Source organism: Typopeltis vanoorti, chromosome 14, assembly GCF_054136105.1.
Source record: "Typopeltis vanoorti isolate ZY-2024b chromosome 14, IOZ_Tvanoo_1.0, whole genome shotgun sequence".
In the NCBI taxonomy this organism is placed as follows: domain Eukaryota; kingdom Metazoa; phylum Arthropoda; class Arachnida; order Uropygi; family Thelyphonidae; genus Typopeltis; species Typopeltis vanoorti.
The window spans coordinates 82,187,538-82,207,385 of NC_143562.1; the positions used below are offsets into that span (position 1 = coordinate 82,187,538).

At 35.8% G+C, this 19,848-nt stretch overlaps 1 protein-coding gene across 1 annotated transcript in view; it reads left to right on the forward strand.

Moving 5' to 3' along the window:
* The first annotated feature begins 5,510 nt into the window (after nt 1–5,510).
* The window catches only part of Pex11ab (peroxisomal biogenesis factor 11ab), a 37,742-nt gene continuing 23,404 nt past the window's right edge, over nt 5,511–19,848 (forward strand). The window contains exons 1-2 of the mRNA XM_090403921.1: nt 5,511–5,895; nt 15,665–15,780. Coding sequence (XP_090260047.1) covers nt 5,774–5,895; nt 15,665–15,780 — 238 coding nt within the window. The 5' untranslated portion in view covers nt 5,511–5,773. The remainder of the gene's footprint in view (nt 5,896–15,664; nt 15,781–19,848) is intronic.

The following is a 19,848-nucleotide window of genomic DNA, read 5'->3' on the forward strand; positions in this document are numbered from 1 at the left end:
AGTGATTAGGGGGGAAACCAAGAAAGTTGAAATACAAAAACCAACAAATTACGTTATAAAAATTATGCATTACATGATATGATTCAAGATTTACGTATGATAACTAACCTTCGAACTAAGATTATGAATAAAATAGGAAACTTAATTTGGAACAGATGGAGGCTGTATTCATTTTTAGATTCGGATTTTAATGAATTTATAAAATAATTGCTTGACAAAAATAATTATCTTCAATCGTGTTCTTGGAGAATTTTAAAATGTATTGGCGATTAAAATAATTAGCAAAACAATTGATAGTGACATTGATCTTCCAAAGTGATATAATATGAAGTGAAGAAAGGATTTCTTATTTTACGCTCGCATTAAAAACTATAATTACTATTACTATTATTCCTGACACATCCAAGGAGTCCGAAGTCTCAACCACCACACCGAACCTCCAACTACGAATCATCTCCATCAACGCCATCTACCGCCCACCTCCACCACCACCACCACCACCACAACTAGTATTTTTTTGTATGTAAATTGCGTGTGTTCTGAAGGGCCATACGTAATTATACGATAAAAACAAGCAGCAAAATGAATATAACTCATAGGTATTTAGACTGATATGTTAGATTCTTGTTACCGAGCAAACGGCAAGCAAGTTGTAGTAGTGGTGGAGGTGTGCGGTAGATGGCGTTGATGGAGATGATTCGTAGTAGAGGTTCGGTGTAGTGGTTGCGACAGTTGTAGGTGTCCTACCGCGGTGAGTCTTCGGACTCCTCGGAGGTGTCAGGAATAATAATAATAACTGCATTTCTTACTGTAGGCAACTGAACATAGCTATTATATACGCCAAGTAATCTAGTTAATTGTTCTTTTCAGCGTGAAGGATTATCGCACCTTCTAATGGACATGACGGTCAAACTACACTTCTTATCCATGTTCTTTCAGCAGGTGGATAGAATATTATCCAGGTTTGCTGGACGTATATTCACATCCAGCAAAGAAATGGTACGCTTATATACATGAATTTTATGGAATTCAGGAGTTCCTGTTAGTTTTATATAGTTTTGTAAAATCTAGCTCCCCGAAGTCTTGTCGCCCACAGGCGATTGCCTAGGTTCATTTAATGATAAAACCGGCCCTGCAGAGGTATGTCCGAATTTTCCCTCTTATATTCTTCATATATCTCTCTATGTAAAACTTTAGTAATGCCCTAAAATTGAGCAAAAAGCCAATGGAATTATAAAAAGGGACACTACTAAACAAAAGTAGGCTAAATAGCCATGAAATTAATATTTACTTAGAGGAGTAACATTTGAATTTTCCCAGAAATAATACCATATTGTGTTTTTATTTTATTTTTTCTACTCACTTCAGTTCCATTTGAAGAAGTCGCCCCCGATGAAACGTATCGTCTGCTTACAGTGTTAAGCCGGCCCTAGATAGAATTTTTCATTTCATCTTGAAAGTATTGATAGAACATTGTCAGGGTAATTTTACTGCCTTTTCTTTCATAGATATAGTTATACATGTATGACAAAATAGTATACATGGTTATAATAATTATATTTATTTGTACCCTACTGAGCTTCTTGTCATTTAGCCAAAATAGTATATTTTCATTTAATATTGGAATATGTGGCATCTATTGTTTTATAACAGTCCAGAATTTTTCCCCCCTTTTCTTTTTTAAAGTAAATCATCATTTAGTAAAGTGGTTCTGTCCTTTACAAATGTGACAGTTTCCGTGGCTATCAACCGTATATCTTTTGCACAACCACAACATTTTCGTTGGCAAATATGCACGATGCACTTGGAGAATAACGTTTTGTAGAATAACTTATTGGAAATCGGAATCCATTTCTTTAAAAGTGGGCTTAGAGTGACCTCGCCTGTTCGTTATTCTCATTGCTGTAAAAGGAAAGTGGATCTAGAAAATTCTCTATATGTTGCTTGTGATTTGGTATATATTAACTTGTTTATGCAGTAATTTTCTTCTATGAACAGGTATTTCTCAGCAATTCCAGTGAACATTCTATGTGGTCTTTGTTTATTCAAATTGGAAGAGAGCTGATGACTGTCAGGAAGGCATTTTTGTAGAAAGGCAATTGCATATCAGTGGCATGACTTATTATGTGATTTTGCTGCAATTTTGGCTCCTGTTATCGATGTTTTCAGATGCATATCGACTGGGTCTAGACCATTAGCTTCTATATTCTGGAAGAGTTTTACTGCGCACTGGTTCATATTGTAAACTCCATATGTATGTCTCAATTTTTTTTTTTTTTAGAATGTAATAAATATGGTTTATTTTATGACACGTAAAAATTGTCATAATTTTATGACAATTTTTGTGATTTGGAGTTGGAATTATGAAAGAGAAATTTGCTGAAGCTATTTTATAACTTATATTTGGCCTGTTAGTGGCATATATTACTCGGCCAGTTTGATTTGGGAATTGTGTTTTAAAAAACCCGACTTTTCTACAGGAAACTCCTCTATTACCATATGAGACTGGTTAACTCCCTTTAGTCACCCACAGTAATAGCAAATGCAGAGCCAAATAATTGGGATCATTTATGTGGGACCCGAATTTACTATATTATTACTGAGGTAATATATGGTACTATAAAATGTTAAAAATTAAATAGTGCATTTATTATCATTCTACAAAAAATTATGAGAAATGTTTTGTTGCTTTTTGTTACTTTTAACAAAATCTTCCATTATTGTTATTTGGTGCTGTGCTAGAATTTTCACAATGAGTCGGATCATCTTAGGCTCAACTATGCCCTTAGTTGGAAATCTGTTATAAATCTTTCTTGCCTATTGGAAGGTATTTGAAGCCACATCTCTCCAATCAAAGTGAACATATATTGTCATCTTTCAAACTCAGCACAATATTTATCTTTGAAACAAATTTCCAAATCGATTCTTCGAGGCAAATAACCTTATTATGAGTTATTTATCATGCACTACTTAAAAACCTATCACGCCCGAAGGGTCAAAATAATTTGTGAGTGCTTTTTGTTAAAATTTTAATTAACTGGAACACAGAAACTCTGCATATTTTTTGTAGAGTACATATATATCTTGTGCATGCTAACTATTAAATGAAACTTAATTAAAGAAGAAAATAACCTAAGGCATCAATAGGGCACTAGAAGATTACTTTGAGAAACAATATAAGAGAAATAGAAGATTAATTTGGATATTTTAAAGAGATCTATGTAGTCCTATAGAAATGCATTAAAAAACCCAGCTAACGCCTTTTTATTCCCGTATATAGGGAGTAGGCGAGGCCGTTTTAGCCTTATGTAACTTTTGGAGACTGAGTGGGGAATTCAATCTCCACTGGTACCTAATCAGTGATAGCTTGCCCAAGGCAATCACTAATTAAGTTGCACTCAGTGAATAGAGATGGCTCAACAAGTGCCGTCATCTCGTGGTCCCTAACCGTAACTCTCGTATTTAATGTCTGAAATAATGTAGGTTCTACGGTCGATTTTCTTGAGTTTACGGGACGAAAAACCCGAGTTTCTGGGAGAAAAAACCCGCTTGCCCGTGCCAGAGATCGACTAACTCGAGAACCGGTCGAAGAAAGGCTTAGAAAAATTTCTTCTAGTCGCCGACTAGATTCGAAACCAAGAAGTCTTCCTTCATGCGGTTAATCGCCGTGGTGTGCAAACGCCACATCACTGAGCTACACGGGCTTTTCATATGGAAATGGATTTGCATACATAATGCTAAGATGCCTAAAGAAAGACCATTCTTAGTTTAATTGTAGTAACTAACAAGAGGAACATTTTCTAAGCTTTTCTTCGACTGGCTCCAAGTTAGTCAATTTCTGTCAGTAAAAAGTATGGTTTTCTCCCAGAAAGTCTTGTTTTTTCATCTTGCAACTCAAGGAAATTGGCAGTAGAGCTCATACTGTGCCAGGCTGTAATGTATAATATCATCTTTGGGACCACGAGATGGCTGCTTTTGTCTGTACTTTTTTCCCCAGACAGATGCTAATCAAAATGACTGATATTCTTGGTCAACTATGTGTCATTGGCTGTATTCAGTTACCTAAATTTCGTATGGGATAAATGGCCTTTCTACTACCTTTGGGGAATGAAAGACGTTAGTTGATTCAGTTTATTTAAAGAAAATAAATATTTTATAATCGGTCTTATACTATAAAAAAAATCATTTATCGCCGTTTATTCCCCAAAGGGAAGTTTGGGTGTGATATCTCTCTCTCTTATAGGCAGTCCGTCGCCAATTTTGAAGCCTTCTTATTAATGAATTAATAATTTTATGGAGTGAGTAGGGTATACATTTATCACCATTTTGTCACCTGAATCTCTAATACATGTATTATTCCAAGTAATAGTGAGAGTTGTATCTTTTTTTTTTCATAATAATATTCTATAAGTATACGAAAGTACTCTAGAAAACAATGAAAGAAAAATGCAATATGATGTGCATTTCATTGGTAATAACAAATGTTCATCATTCACAGATAGTTAAAAAAAAAAATCAGCTAACGCCTTTTTATTCCCGTAGGCGAGGCCATTTAGCCCTATCTAACTTTTGAAGACTGAGTGGGCAGTTCAATCTGCACTGGTACCAATCAGAGATAGATGGCCCAAGGCCATCACTAATTAAGCGGCGGCTCTGTGCCGCCATCTCATAGTCCCTAACCCTAATACAATATATTTAATGTCTGAAATAATGTGGGTTCTATGGTCGATTTTCTTGAGTTTACAGGACGAAAAACCCGAGTTTCCGGGAGGAAAAACCCGCTTGCCCGTGCCAGAAATCGACTAACTCGGGAACCGATCGAAAAAAGGCTTAAAAAAATTTCCTCTAGTCGCCGACTAGACTCGAAATCAAGTCTTCCTTCGTGCGGCCAAGCGCCGTGGTATGCAAACGCCATATCCACTGAGCTACATAAATGAAAAAATTACAATAATTTCCTCATATATTATTGAGTGCTAAGAACTACATGCTTCGCTATTTAAAACCAATAACTGCTTCTGGAAGTTCCAAAAGTAGATAAATATACATTAAGAAAAGCTCTGGACACTCCTAAATATTATTATTATTCAGCTTCTTCCCGCTGAAGAGGGTCGTTGCAGTATATCAACCTTCTTCAAGGCCATTTTGTCCTCTAGTCCGAAGACTTGGAGATTCCTTCTTAAACTGTCCAGCCAATGTTATTATTTTAAATTCAATCCATCCTTGTGTTTTTCGCTTTAAAATCCATGTTTTATCAGTCTGTACGCAGTTATACGCTACAAAATTCTAAAATCCCTTGTGAACACCCACCTGACCGATGTATAGCTATGTCAGTCGCCATAGCTCATATTTCAGTAACATATCTGTCTAGTGTGATATCGATAAAGCGCTGTTTCGAGCCCTCCTACAATCAGCAAAGCAGACGCTTGCTGATTATTGGTTAACAATTTCACGTGACCTTAGTGCAGACTCTGAAACAAATGCATCCTCTAGCGGTTGGAGTGCTCAGATTACTATTGGAATAATTCGGAGCTTGCTGCTTTTTAATTTCTTTGTGGTTAATAGCTTTGTGTAGTGACATCTGAAGTTAGGAGTCACATTACTAATGTACAATGGTGACTGTTTACCCACGTGAGCAAGTCCGATAGCGGCTGTTGCAGCTAAACAAACAAGTTTCCTTGCTTTGAGGAAGTATGGATGGGAAGAAAGTCATTTTAATAAGATGTGCTGCCGAAGAGACTTATTGATGGAAAGTAGAATCATCGTAGTGTGACCGATGATTTTATTCAAAACTGTTTCTGCTATTCATAAAGTAAAAATTGCCAAAATGCATGGGAATGTAGTGGAAACTATTGTAAAATTTAACTCTCAGACGCAGGGGCGTGACCGTTTGTTCAGGTAAGTCTGGGTTTCCTAAAATGTTTAGATTATATGGAATACAAATGCATGTGCATTTCTGTATGTTTTTAACGTGAACTGTTTCATTGTAATTGCTAATGTATGCTGCTCAATTTGAAGTGTGTTGCACATTCACTACACTAGTTAGCTTTGATCACAGTCTATGAAAATGAACAAAACAAATCAAAACAAACAGTTGTTAAACATTGAACATCAGTTTTATTTTGTACGTTTTGATTGCAATGGTCATGGCTTCTTGGTTTATTTATTATTTGAAACTGTGGCGGGACTTCGGTTCCGCCCGAGTAATAAACCAGAACTTCGCTACTGACCGAGTAACGATTAACGAGCTGGTTAATTAATAAATTTTATGGTTTATTTTAAAAAGTATACTCTCCATTCGTGTATTTCGATTTATTATTTTTATTGCTTCTTAACATTAAGTGAATACCATCATGGATTTCTATAAAGCTTTACAGGAAACCTATTTTATAATGGGCACCTATTACGGTGCCCATTATACCTTTCATTAAAGTAGTTCACTATCTTTGAATTTACATTTTCCTGAAGCATAATTTCCGAAGATATTCCTTTTTACTTTCATTTATTGAAAATTCTTCCTTATATCTGGTTGGAGATGATCTGCGGTCTCCCTCCATCACTCCTTGACTTCCTGGTGGTCACTGATAATGATATTAATAACATTTATTTGTAAAATCATTTCACCAATTTAGAGATCTCCCATCATATACCCACCTTTCTGCCCATTCACCATCCTCAGCAATCTTAATTGCATCATTAAGTCCTCATATTCTTCTTCTTCTCTAGTTCATCAATCCGAAGATTGGTTAGTTATAACAGCACGTCATAACATCCTGTCTTGTGACCTCCTTTTTATCTCTTCATAACTCTTAGCGCCGGTTAGCATCATTATATTATTTATACTGTATATGAAATTCTTGGTCTGCCCTGTGGCCTCTTTCCTTCTACGGTCTCCTCCATTATTTCTGTAATCATTCCCCCATGCCTCAGATGGTGTCTGATTAAGCTTTTTCTTCTCTTATTGATATGGTTCATTACTGACTGCTCTTCATGAAATATACATATTTAGAACTTCTTTCCTTTTTCTTTCTGTCCAACTAATTTTCATCATCTTTCTGTCCAACTAATTTTCATCATCTTTCTCCAGCACCAATGTTCAAATAATGCCTCCAACTTCTTGATGTCTTGTTTTGTTAGCGTCCAGGTCTCACAACCATATAATGCAATGCTCCATATGTTCGTTTTCACTAGCCTTTTTTTGAGCTGGATGCTAAGTCCTCTACTGGTGAAAATGTTTCTCGTATTGTAGAATGCCTTTTTGGCCAAGATTATTTGTGCTTTAATATCTGATTGGTTTCTTCCCTCTTCTGTGATAAGACTTCCAAGATATTTAAAGGAGGATACCTTTTTTTTTTATTGGATTATTATTTATTTCCAGGTTTATTTTCATTGGATTTGCTTTACTTGTAATTAATAGTTTTGTTTTCTTATAATTAATTTTTAGGCTGCACTGTGTGAAAATTTCCTCCGTCTTTGTCAGGGTGGATTTCAGTTTTCTTCGTTATCAGCTATAACTGCTATGTCATCTGCAAACCATAGCCAGTTAATTTCAATTCCATTTATCTTAATTCATGTTTCTATTAGTTTTTTTCAATTCATTTATTACATCTTCAATGTAGGGATTGAACAGTATGGATGAAAGAGAGCAAGCCTGTCTTACACCTCCACATATTCTTGCTATTGCAGTTTCTGTTTTATTGCTGGCTGTTTCTATTGGTGCTTGTGAAGATTAAATATAAGCCTTCTATCTCTCCAATTCTACCTTTATGGTTTTTAGGAAGTGAAACATTTGGTTCCAGTCAATACTATCGAAGGCAAGTCAAGAAAGACTATCAGAGTATTTTGATTCTTGTCAAATCTTCTTTCAATAACTGTTTTTAGAGCTAGAATTGCTTCTCTTGTTTCTTGAATTCAAACTGGTCATTGCCAATATTCTCTTCAGCCTTCTTTGTTAGTCTTTTTTGTAAAATTTTTTAGTAGTATTTTTGAAACATGAGATATTAAGCTTATTGTTCGATGATTTTCACATTTGTCTGCATTATTTACTTTAGGAATGGTATTATTATTATTATTCCTGATACCTCCAAGGAGTCCGAAGACTCATCGTGGGAGGACATCTACAACTGTCTCAACACCTAACCTCTACTACGAATCATCTCCATCAACGCCATCTACCTCCAACTTCCAACACCACCACAACTAGTAATTTTTGTCTGTAAATTGCGTGTGTTCTGAAGGGCCGATTTGTATGTATGATAGAGCATTGTGTAAAGTTTTGGGAATGATCCCCCATTTCATATGTATCCTTTATGGTAATGAAAAGGTATGACTTAGTTATGTTTCCTGAATATTTTATTAATTCTGAGTATTAATTAAGCTGACAATTCATTTAGTGCCCATTCAAATTCATCTTTTAATATAGTTGGATCAATTTTTTCCACATCAAGTCTTGTTTCTTCTTCTACAGCCTTGGCATCTAGATCTTTTTCCACTATATAGATCTTCTAAGTACTCCTTCCATCTTCCCAAAATTTCTTCCTTGATATGGTTCATTACTGACTGCTCTTCATGAAATATACATATTTAGAACTTCTTTCCTTTTTCTTTCTGTCCAACTAATTTTCATCATCTTTCTCCAGCACCAATGTTCAAATAAGTATGTATAAGTATGTTCCCCTGTTTGTTTTTAATAATTGTGCTTCTTGTCTTGTTTTGCTGGCTTATTCCTTTTATAATGTTAAAAACTTTATCGATTCTCCCAGTCTTAGTCCTCATACTATCGTATTGATTATCTGGATCACAGTTATTCTTTGCATATTGGCCATCATTGTGATGTGTTCTGTGACTTCTTGATCAGTATCACACTTATATCCCTAACTTCTTCATTCTTTCAAAATGAGTCGCTCCTTTTCACTCAACAGTGATGACTGCTGGTGTAAAAATTATTCAAGGTATTCAATTAAGTGATGTCCATGGTTATCTCTTGCATGTAATCCTCTGCTTACAGTTATTCTTTCTATTATTGTATTTGCATCATCTTTATGTTATTTGCATACAACCCCATATCTGCCACCCTAATGACTCATATTTTCCTGACTCATCCATTCTTTTATCAGTCGTTATTATCCTAAACTGGAGATGCCAAAGTCTGCATATACACACACATATTACCAAAACTTCTGGAGCATCGAAGAAATACAAGATCAAAATATTGCTCTTTTAATAAGGTATAGGCCTTATTAACTAATTAACTAAACGCTATAATACCTTGGGTATTATAGCGTTTAGTTTGTGTGGCAAACTTTCCATGTACTTATAACAAGTTTCATGGGAAATTAACATCCTTCATGCAAGACTATTCTTAAGTTTTTCCATTGAAATTGGCCTTCTCGTCCCACTGTATCCCACTCATGTTAGTTAAATCAGTGTTCTAAGTTTGGCAGACTGTTAAAGGCATGTTGTTTTTCTCAAACTCGGTCATTGCCGGCTTGGTTGGCCGAGCGGTTAGTTTATCTGCTCTCCAGCCAAAAGGCTGTGGGTTTGAATCCTGCCAAGGGCATGGATCTTTGTGATTGTCTGTGAAAATGATAGTGCTGATGGTGGACAGTAGATGGCATTGGTATAGATGAGGCAGTTTGTGGATGAGGTTGCGTGGTGGAGACGGAGAGTTGTAGAGTAGGTGCCCTCCCTTGATGAGTCTTCGGACTCTCTGGAGGTGTCAAATAATAATAATTATAGTCATCTTTGTTGTGTGACAGGGTGCATTGTCTTACTGGCCATGTATGGCATTAAGTGCAGAATTCAGAATATCATGGTACACACTTTCCTTTCTGGATAGTGTTCATAAATTGCAGTGGATCAGTTCCATACTAATGGAATTAGTTCACTAGGAATAATAAAAAAAATTCATCGTACTTTCATCACCATACTCTACAGTTGGAACATTCATTCCTTATAATGCATTCACAAGCCTGGCACCAGATCTATTCAGTCTTTCTCATCTGATGAAAATAGACTGAAGCAAAATGCAACCCTACAATGTAAATTTTTTTAAACATGATTCCAATTCATGAAAGATTGTAATCCTTATAGTGTATTTGTATTGTGAGTGGGCTAAGAAATGTTTTTGTTTTTCTTAATTATATAATATATATATATATACATACATAATCTTACAACCCATCTCTAATTGGGACATTTAGCCAGACCACTTCAAGCCTCCAATAAGTGGAGTGTTTTCATACTGAGTGATGAAATTCTCCCACCTAAAGATAATCACAAACATCCATGCCCATGGATGTTTGTGATTATCTTAATTAGAATATAATAATTATATTATATTCTCCATATAATCGAATTCATGATCCATGCCCATGGATCATGAATTCGATTATATGGAGAGTAGATATGCTCATTTTTCCATTTTACACACACACACACACACACACACAGTGATTTGGTTGCCACATGGCCTGTGTGTGTATTGGAAGAACGACGCTGCATTGTGCCCTTCAATTGGAAAAGCTCTAAGTTTGATTCTTAGAGCTTTTCGTGACAAGAGGAATCTTTATATTATATGTTTTCTTTTTTTTTTTTCAACTGAAAGTGATTTAACCGACCTTATATGGAGGTAGCAGGGTTTTCTTTCCTGAAACTCAGGTTTTTCATTCCACATACAGCAAATTGGCCATGAGAACACATACAGTTTGCAGACCAATAGTGGTGGTAGTGGGCAGTAGCTGGCATTCTGTTGTTGGTGGATTAAGTGGTGGAGATGGAGAGTTGTAGAGTGCCCTCCCTCAATGAGTTCTTGGAGGTGTCACATAATAATAGATATATATATATATATATATATATATAAAATGATAAGTCTTTTTTATGTCATATTTTTTGAAACATTTTGAAACTCTGGACTACCCTGAGTGTCAAGTCTTCAAAATTCGAGTCATCAGAATTCAAGGAGAACCAGCCTACCAGTCTGGAATTTGGGGGGGGGGGAGACTGGAACCCCCTTTCGAGTCATCAGAATTCAAGGAGAACCGGCCTACCAGTCTGGAACAGGGGGTTGGGCGCTAGGTGGACATAGCACCCCTAGTGTGTGTGTGTGTGTGTATATACATGTTTTATGTTATTATTTTTTAAATGAATTAAATTGATGTGATTTCACTTATAAAAGGTGGTGTCATTCACAAAAGGTTGGACTGCACATTTTAAAGCAGTGCATGGGCTGAAGATTTTAATATCTGGAAACCTGTTCTTGAGACTAAACCTGGAACTATTTCAAGTTACTTCAGGCCACCAGTAAGTAGAGGGTGGTATCATGCCAAGCATTGAAATTTAGCTACCACAACTTTTGCTGACATCCACTACAGTGACATTAGAATCCACAACTTATTGGTTGAAGAGAGAGATCTTATATATGGGTATGCGTTGTGTGATTATTGACGAAACCAATTTCTTAAAAATTTGTTTTATTTATACTCAAAAAATCAATGTTGACCATTAAACTAAACTTCAGGTCAGGAAAACCAATTCTAGTGAATAATTGATAAAAATACTAATTAACATTAACCACCACAGTGGCTTTGTATGTATCAACGTCCATAATTACCTCGATGAAGTCACCGTAACTTTTGGGTATTATGGAAATAATATGGATACAAAGCATATATTTTCGATATATTTTATCTGTGTGGCTGTTTGGGTGATTAAAGTAATATGATCAGAGAGACAGTCATTAAAAGGTGAATTTCATAATAGTATTCTTGTATAACATTATTGTAACATTTGACCTTAAGTGTGTTGCTTTTGGCTTATGTACTGAAGACCTAATTTAGTTTACTTCTTAGTTTACTGAAATTAAAAACGTCTGGTGTAAACCAAAATTGAATGGAGTTTTTGGTTATCCTGCATACCAGATTTTATTTAGTTCCACCCAATCAGAACAAAGTAATTGCTTTTCATCCTTTTGAAACATGGATTTGAAATGGATGAAAAATGGATTTGAAACACCAAATTTCAATAATATTTCATCAAGAAATAAACATGTAGAAAGTTTTTTTGCTTGATAAGAAATTATTCTACCACCAATGCATGTGGTGGATAGTGGAATGGCCTCTAGATATGGAGGGTTAGCTATGATGTTAGCAGTCATTCACCAACAGCAGTAATCACTATCAGGTGTGGGGAACAGTATCAGCAGCTCTGCTCAACTAAAATCTCACAAAAACTCTAGGGCAGCACTATGCCATGGGGAGTCATTGTTGCAATAAAAGTATTTGCTATGGTAGTGAGCAGCAGCACAAGTACTAAGACTGTAGAAGGATAATTCAGCAAGGCTCAATACCAGGCATATGTAGGCATGGACAGTGGAGGTCTTTAATGGCTACATCACTGGTTCATATGGAAATCCAAACATTTCAATGTCTATTACCTAAACCTGATTAAAAAAAAAAAAAAAACGGCATTGATAAAATGTGATAACATTTTACATGAAACTAGAATAATTTACACCGAGCAATTTATTTCAATGCAACTTAGAAATTCTATTAAAATGACAGATGACAAGGTTTTACATCTGAAAAACTCTAATTTGCCCTTGAATTTTTACTGCATACGTAATAAAGTGTTTGTGGGTGTGGATGTGTGTGTAGTGAAATGAATGAGTACAGTAATAAATGAAATATACATTCTTCTGAAGGATTAGAACAAGGTTAATATGCAACTTTCGGGCATAAAATAGCAGCATACACTGATGCAAATTGTGAAATTTGATCATTTCAATTAGGGCTATGGAGTCGGTAAATAAAACAGAAAATGGATAGTTACTGGCTTGGCTGACTGAGTGGTTATCACATCTCTCCAACCAACACGCGCGCGCGCACACACACACACACACACACACACACACACACACACACACACACACACACACACACACACACACACAGTTGGATTCAAAGGCCTTGGCCTTTAAATCCGACTGTGGATATAAATGTTTTGTGAATTTCATCACTTGGTGTTAGACGTTTACTTCTTTAATGGATGTGTGAAGGGACTTGAAAAAATTTGCTGTTTATAGTCTAGAGCAAGGTGGTTTCTGGATTATCTAATCCGAGTCTGCTCACTATACTAATGCCAGTGTACTACAAGCAAATGGCATTCACGCACATGCAAAAAAAAATAATAATAATAATAAACTAGTTTGTATTTAAATAGTGCACTGCTAATTAATGGGCACAGTGTAGAGTCCATCTAGCTACTTTAAATTTTTAATTTGAATTAAATTCAGTTGACATAATTATTTTCTCTGTTTACATACTATTTTTCATTATGTGAGATCAATCAGATATAATTACATTTACTTGAATATAACTCGTCCTCGCATATATATATCTTGCAACCTAGATTTTACTTTACGAAAAAAGAAATAAAAAAGTTTCACATATAGTTCACACATGAAAAAAGTTTAAAACTTTAAGAAATAGATAGTGAATGTTGTTATGGAAGTTTCAAATATTTTGGAATTTGGCTGAAGAGAATCAGCATTTCAACTCAACAATCACTAGCTTGCCTTTGTCGTTCAGTCGGGTGATCTTTTGTTATTAATATACATATCATATACAATCATATACACAGAGATGGAAGCAATCAGTAGAGGAAATGTGGAAATGAACGCATTAACTTCCACTTGATCTTGGATTGTGCAGGGGTGGAGCAGTGAATGAGGCGAGGTTTAGGTGTTACACAGAGTGGATGGCAGCTGGTGGCTATGACCTGACTCCAGTAGGGATGATTAAGAGACTATCATTCGAGCTGTTGTGCATCTGGATTTTGCTAGCCTGGGACATGATTTCGCCAGAAATAATTGCCAATAGTTATTTAAAAACTGGCATCTTTAATGCCCTGGATAGGAGCAAAGATGACTGTTTGTTTTATAATTACTGAAGCATTGTTGCAAAAGATTAAAATATATTGCATGATGAAGGTGAGTGGCTGATCACATAAATAACGTTGATAATTTAAATTTATATGCATTCATTTCATAAACAATGTGAGCAATTATAAATTATAATGAATACTGAGGATTTAATTATAAAAGTCAATTTAGTTTTTTCCTGAAAAACTTTAGTTTCCAAAAATCCCCATATATATCTTGCACCACGATTTTTTAACTTTAATTTTGGGGAAAAAAGTGCAAGTTATATTTGAATAAGTACAGTATATCATTTATAAACTAAACGTTTAGTATCTTAGCATTGATTTACTATCAATATAGTAATATCCTTCTAGATGACTCAGTAATAGGAGAAATATTGCCACAGGTACATTCACTTTAACACATGCGCACACACTGTGTGTGTGTGTGTATGAAACATAAGTGAAAATTGCCAGTTTTATTTTTTATCTTGCCAGCTAACTCCTGTTTAAGTCTTGGGAATAATTATAAATTATATGTGTGTGTGTGTACATACATACATGTGATGATGATGAGCAGCCTATTTTTTTACCCACTGCAGGGTGAAGGCCTCTCCAATTGAGGTAGGTTTTTGGGTCTACTACCCATGTGACCCAGTCCATATTGGGAGAGTGTATGTACTTGGGTGAATGAACGTATGAAGGTGGAAGACAATCACAAACAAAAATCACAAATTCGAACCCGCAGCCTCTTGGCTTGAGAGTGGATACGCTAACCACTCTACCAACCAGGCTGGCTATACATACATACATACAAAGATATATGTAAAAATTACATCAAGAGCATTTATGCATTTTCAGTACCTCCATAGTACAGTCATGAGAATTTGTTCTTTTGTTGGCAAAATCTGGATCCAGAATCCTATTCTAGGACCTGAGGAACTATTATAAGGTCTTTTCAGCTGAAAGTGAGTTATCCAATCCTCATATGGCAGTTGTCGAGTTTTTCTCCTAGAAACTTGAATAATTCATCCTGTAAACCAAGTGGAGAACACATTCAGTTACAGACATAATAGACTGATCTCATAATCTTGGTTGTCCATAATTCCAACCATCCCAACAATATAACTGAATATAAAAGTAATTGTGAACATCAGCACTTTAATATTCTGCTTGGCTCTTAACACACACACACACACAAAACAGAATTTATAATTTAGTATCATCTGTGGAATGAACTGCTTACTAACCTTTTTTATATATTTATCAGCTCCTTTCTTGAATCCATATACAGAAAAGCAGTATTTAGCCCTTTTTTTTAAAACTGTATCTTACTATCCTGAGTAGTCCTAGTGGATTTAAATCATGCTGTGAAATGAATGTTTGTGAATGTCTTTAGGTGGTGGATGATTTTAGTTGCCTGATGTGGGACCATCAGTCAGTGAAAAGCATTTTATCGGAGGCCTGAAGGATTGAAAAGGCATGAAAAAAAAATCTCTGGAGCTGAGTTCCCCAATGATCTGATTCTTAGCCCATTTAGAACTAATATGCAACAAGTTTTCAGCCTTTTGTGGATGAATTTACATAAAAAAAACAAGCATATAATTTATTCAGGTATTTTTAAGAATTGTTAAGAATTTTTAATAATTCTTAAATTCAGTTCTTAACAAAAATAATTAAATTTATTCTGGTTTATAATACTAGTCATAAATATTGTCAATCTGTTAACTGTGTAATATTTCTTCCTCAGACTTCTTCAGTATGGTAGCAGACTGATTTGGTTTCTTATGGAAAAGTATCGCCATGATAAAGATGTCATTAATAGACTGAAAAATTTGGAGTATTCCCTTAGCACTTCGAGGAAATGTATGTGACAATATATTATCCAAGTTTTATAAATTTTGAAAGTAGAATATAGCTGTTAGATTTCATGATTTATTATACACATTGAACAAAAGTTAACACCTCTACCAAGCATTACTGGGATTTTACACAGCCACTCAGTATGATTGGCTGAGTGGATAGCATTTCCATCATCTAACCTATATACTGTTGTTTCAAATCCTGCTGTGGCATAGATGTTTGTAAAGCCTTCAGATGGTAGATGATTTTCATTACCCATTGTAAGACTACTATTTTACTTATTGAAGGCCTTAAGTGGCCATAAATAGTACAGGGTGATTCAAAAAGATGGACTCAATTTTGTAAGTCTATATATCAAACATAGAACTAGTGACAAATATGATGTAAAGTATATTTGATTATACTCACAATAAAGTTTATAGATGTTCAATGCGCCCCCTCCGGCCGCACGGATAACATCAAGATGGTAGCTGAATTCATCCCATACCCGAAGAAGGATGGATGTCTTGCATCACTGAGTTCACCGCAGTTGTGATACGGATTTTTAGATCAACTAAAGTTGTTGGTAGAGGTCGTACATAAACTGCTTCTTTTATGAACCCCCCACAAGAAAAAGTCACAGAGTGTGAGATCAGGAAATCTTGGAGGCTAGAAATGAAGCGCCAGGTCTTCATTCCCGATGAAGAAAACATTGATTGATTCAGCCAGAGAAGCATCTGGTGAGGTTGTCTGCAAGGATAGAAAAATCAGAACTCCATGGTGGACACAAGAAGTTAAAGAGGAGGTGAAGGAAAAGAAGAAAGCATTTCAAAAGTTCCTGGTAAATAAGTAAGCTTGTGCTCTTAGAGAATACAGAGACAAATGTAAGAAAGCTAAACATTTGCGACCTATCCATCGTTGAGGTAGAGGTTCATTGAGAAAATCTCAAACATCCTGGTGCCAATGGGGTGGAGCTCCATCCTGTTGGAAAATGAAGTCTTCTGAATCGTCATTCATTTGAGAAAAAAGCCAGTTTTCAAGCATGTCCAGATATGTTATCCCCAGTAACAGTCTCTTCAGTAAAAAGAAAGGTCCATAAACCTTTGTTCTCGATAAGGCGCAAAACACATTAACTTTTGGGGAGTTCCTCTCATGTTGCAATGTTTCACGGGGATTTTGTAATCCCCATATGCGAACATTGTGTTGGCGTACTTTTCCACTTAGGTGGAATGTTGTCTCGTCACTGAAAATTAAATGTGGCAGAAAAGTGTCATCTTCTATGTTTTGGAGCATATGTTCACAAAATTCAACATGATTTACCTTGTCGTTTGAGCATGAACCAGCTGTAGGCAATATGGTTTGAACAGCAAACTGCACTTTAACTCACACTAGACAGTTAGTTATAGTATTGCAAGTTCTCTGCTCGCTCTATGGGTTGACTTGCTTGGGCTACTCTCAAAAGTCTGTTGAATTTGTCTCGCATTCTCCTCCAATATACGTGGTCTGCCCGAGCTTTTTTCCTTACACAGACAACCTCTTTGCTCAAACTGATCATTCCAGTGACAAATGCTCTTTCTCATTGGAGGTTTAATGTTGAAACTATGACGAAACGCATGCTGCACCACAGTTGCGACTCGGTTTTAATGAGCTCACAAACACCAAAAAATTTTGTCCTGTATAGTAGCTCACAACTGACGCTGCTGCATGGCTGTGTGCTAGACAAGCGCTCTAGTGGTAGTATTTCAAACTTTAGGACCTCCTCTGTCAAATGTTATGTAGATCATTCACATATGATGTATAGTTCAGGAAATATAGCCGTACGAAATTGAGTCCATCTTTTTGAATTACCCTGTATAATGAATTGTATAAATAACAGCTTATAAAAGTAACATGTTTGATCTTTAGAACAGGGTTCCTGGATTACCTAACTCTCAACCCATTCATGATACTGATATACACTATAGGTTCTCATCATTTCGGGGTAGAATTATTACAAAAGAGGCATAATTTTAATTTTATGTTTCATGATTTCATATACTTACTCACACAGAGCATATGTTTTTTGCTTAAATTCATTAAGATATAAGAGTTCTGAGAAAGATTAGGGGGAGTAAACAGATGGTGGTATCATATTAAAAACAAGGATATTAGGAAAGAACTTGACATTGGTAACATTCAGGAATGTATTAGCATTATGTTGTGTCCTGAATAAACCAAGAAAAAGAATTACCATTTAATTATTCAGGAACAACTCTCTTTGAAAATAGGCAGAGAATGTGGTGTGTTGGCCATAAACTGGAAATGTGTATATGTATATGTGTATATATATATATATATATATATATATAACACTAAGATAGGAGTAAGAAATTATATAACAAATGAAAGAAAATTGTAAGGCCTAACCTGTTATGTATAAGGATCTGATAGAGAAATTATTTGATGTATTGAATTAATTTAAGAACCCCATTTTATGTGTCATAAGATAGCAAAATCTGTAAGCCAGAGTCACCTTTTGACCGTCCAGTGTTACGTGTACAGGGGGGGGGGAAGAAATTATGAGAAAGAGAAACTAGAGCGCCGTCTAAGAAAACACACCGAAAGCACGGTGCGATGTAGTGGAAGGAGCTGGATGCCGTGACGAAAACCCATGTGACTGCGTTGGAGGGCATTGTAATATACGAGAAATGCTAGGAAGAGCATGAAAACAAAAAGGTCAAACAAACCCCACTCAAGGCTTTTTTGGTTCCTGTTTCCTGACCTCTCGGACGTTGGTCCAGTCTGCACCTACGGAGAAGTTCCAGGCTGGCCGTGGAAGGTATGAGTTGTCTGCCGCAGCATATGGAATAGAGCTAGCTATTTCCTTGGACTAGGATAGCTATGCTATATCGTGCGACGGAAAAACCAAGTAGATGCCGTCCGTTCTGGCTAAGCTCCTGAGCCATATCGCCCTTCCCGCTGAGAATCTGGCCATACAGTTGTCGAAGGTGACCAGACGAGCTGCAGACTGAGAAGAAGCCTTGATGCCCAGACAAAGCAGAAGAAAGGAACGAGTATCATTTCAAAGATGGTAATGTAGACTCTTGTATTATATATTCACAGTTAAGGAATTGTGTGTTTTCCAAAGAACATTTTGTGTAGTGAACTTATTATATGGAACTTTAGGAACTGCCTCCAACTTGGCATAGACCCATCTTTGTTTGAGTACTGTCTGCCTAGAAGGGCTCTATTTAATTTGTGTGAATTAATTGTGTTGTGTTAAGTGATATAACTGGTGACCACGTGAGTGTAGAATGTGTGATAACTTGTGATGAGATAATGTTAGGTTACATATAGAGGTGGTCCAAGCAAATTTGTTCATTAGTAGTAATGAACCAGAGATCTTACTAAAATTTGATTCAGATTACCTAGAAATAAGACTTTCATGTATCATTTCTTTAATTAATAAATATGTTTCTTAGTACCTGCCTGATCTGGTTTAGTATATGAATTCAAACAGCCACTCATAAAATTATTATCGAACTTAATGGGAAGAACCCACTTGTATAATTTAACAAAGTGGACCACGACTGCATGCAAGAATATAGTGAACAGAAGTTAGAAATTTACTGTAGTTTAGTTACTGTGTATCACTCTGAGAGAGCCATCCTGGATAAGAGTCTAATCTATCCTTGGTATTGGCTGGTGCAGTTAAAAAATAAATCTGTCAATGCTTATCAGGTGGACTGTCTCAGAAGATATGTTTAATGGCCACGTCTCATTCTAGGACAAAACCCTAATCATTAAGTATCCTACACGTGATTAAACTTAAGAGCGGCCAAAGATTTTGTTTGTTTAAAAAGGGGAAAGGTTTAAGAAAACAACGAGTTAAGTGTAGACTAACATTAAAGGCTAAAAGGGACAAAGTATAGAAATAGAGGATATAACAATAGCTTATCTCAGGTTACTTATCTCTGGTTATGTACACAGAATATGAAAAAAAGGTTAGCAAAGTGTGTTTTTTGCTGACCTTCGGATGTCAGGAAAATTACTCAGGAGAAGACCAAGATTTGGGTCTATTGAGACATTAAGAAGTGTCTTAGAAGGCTGAAA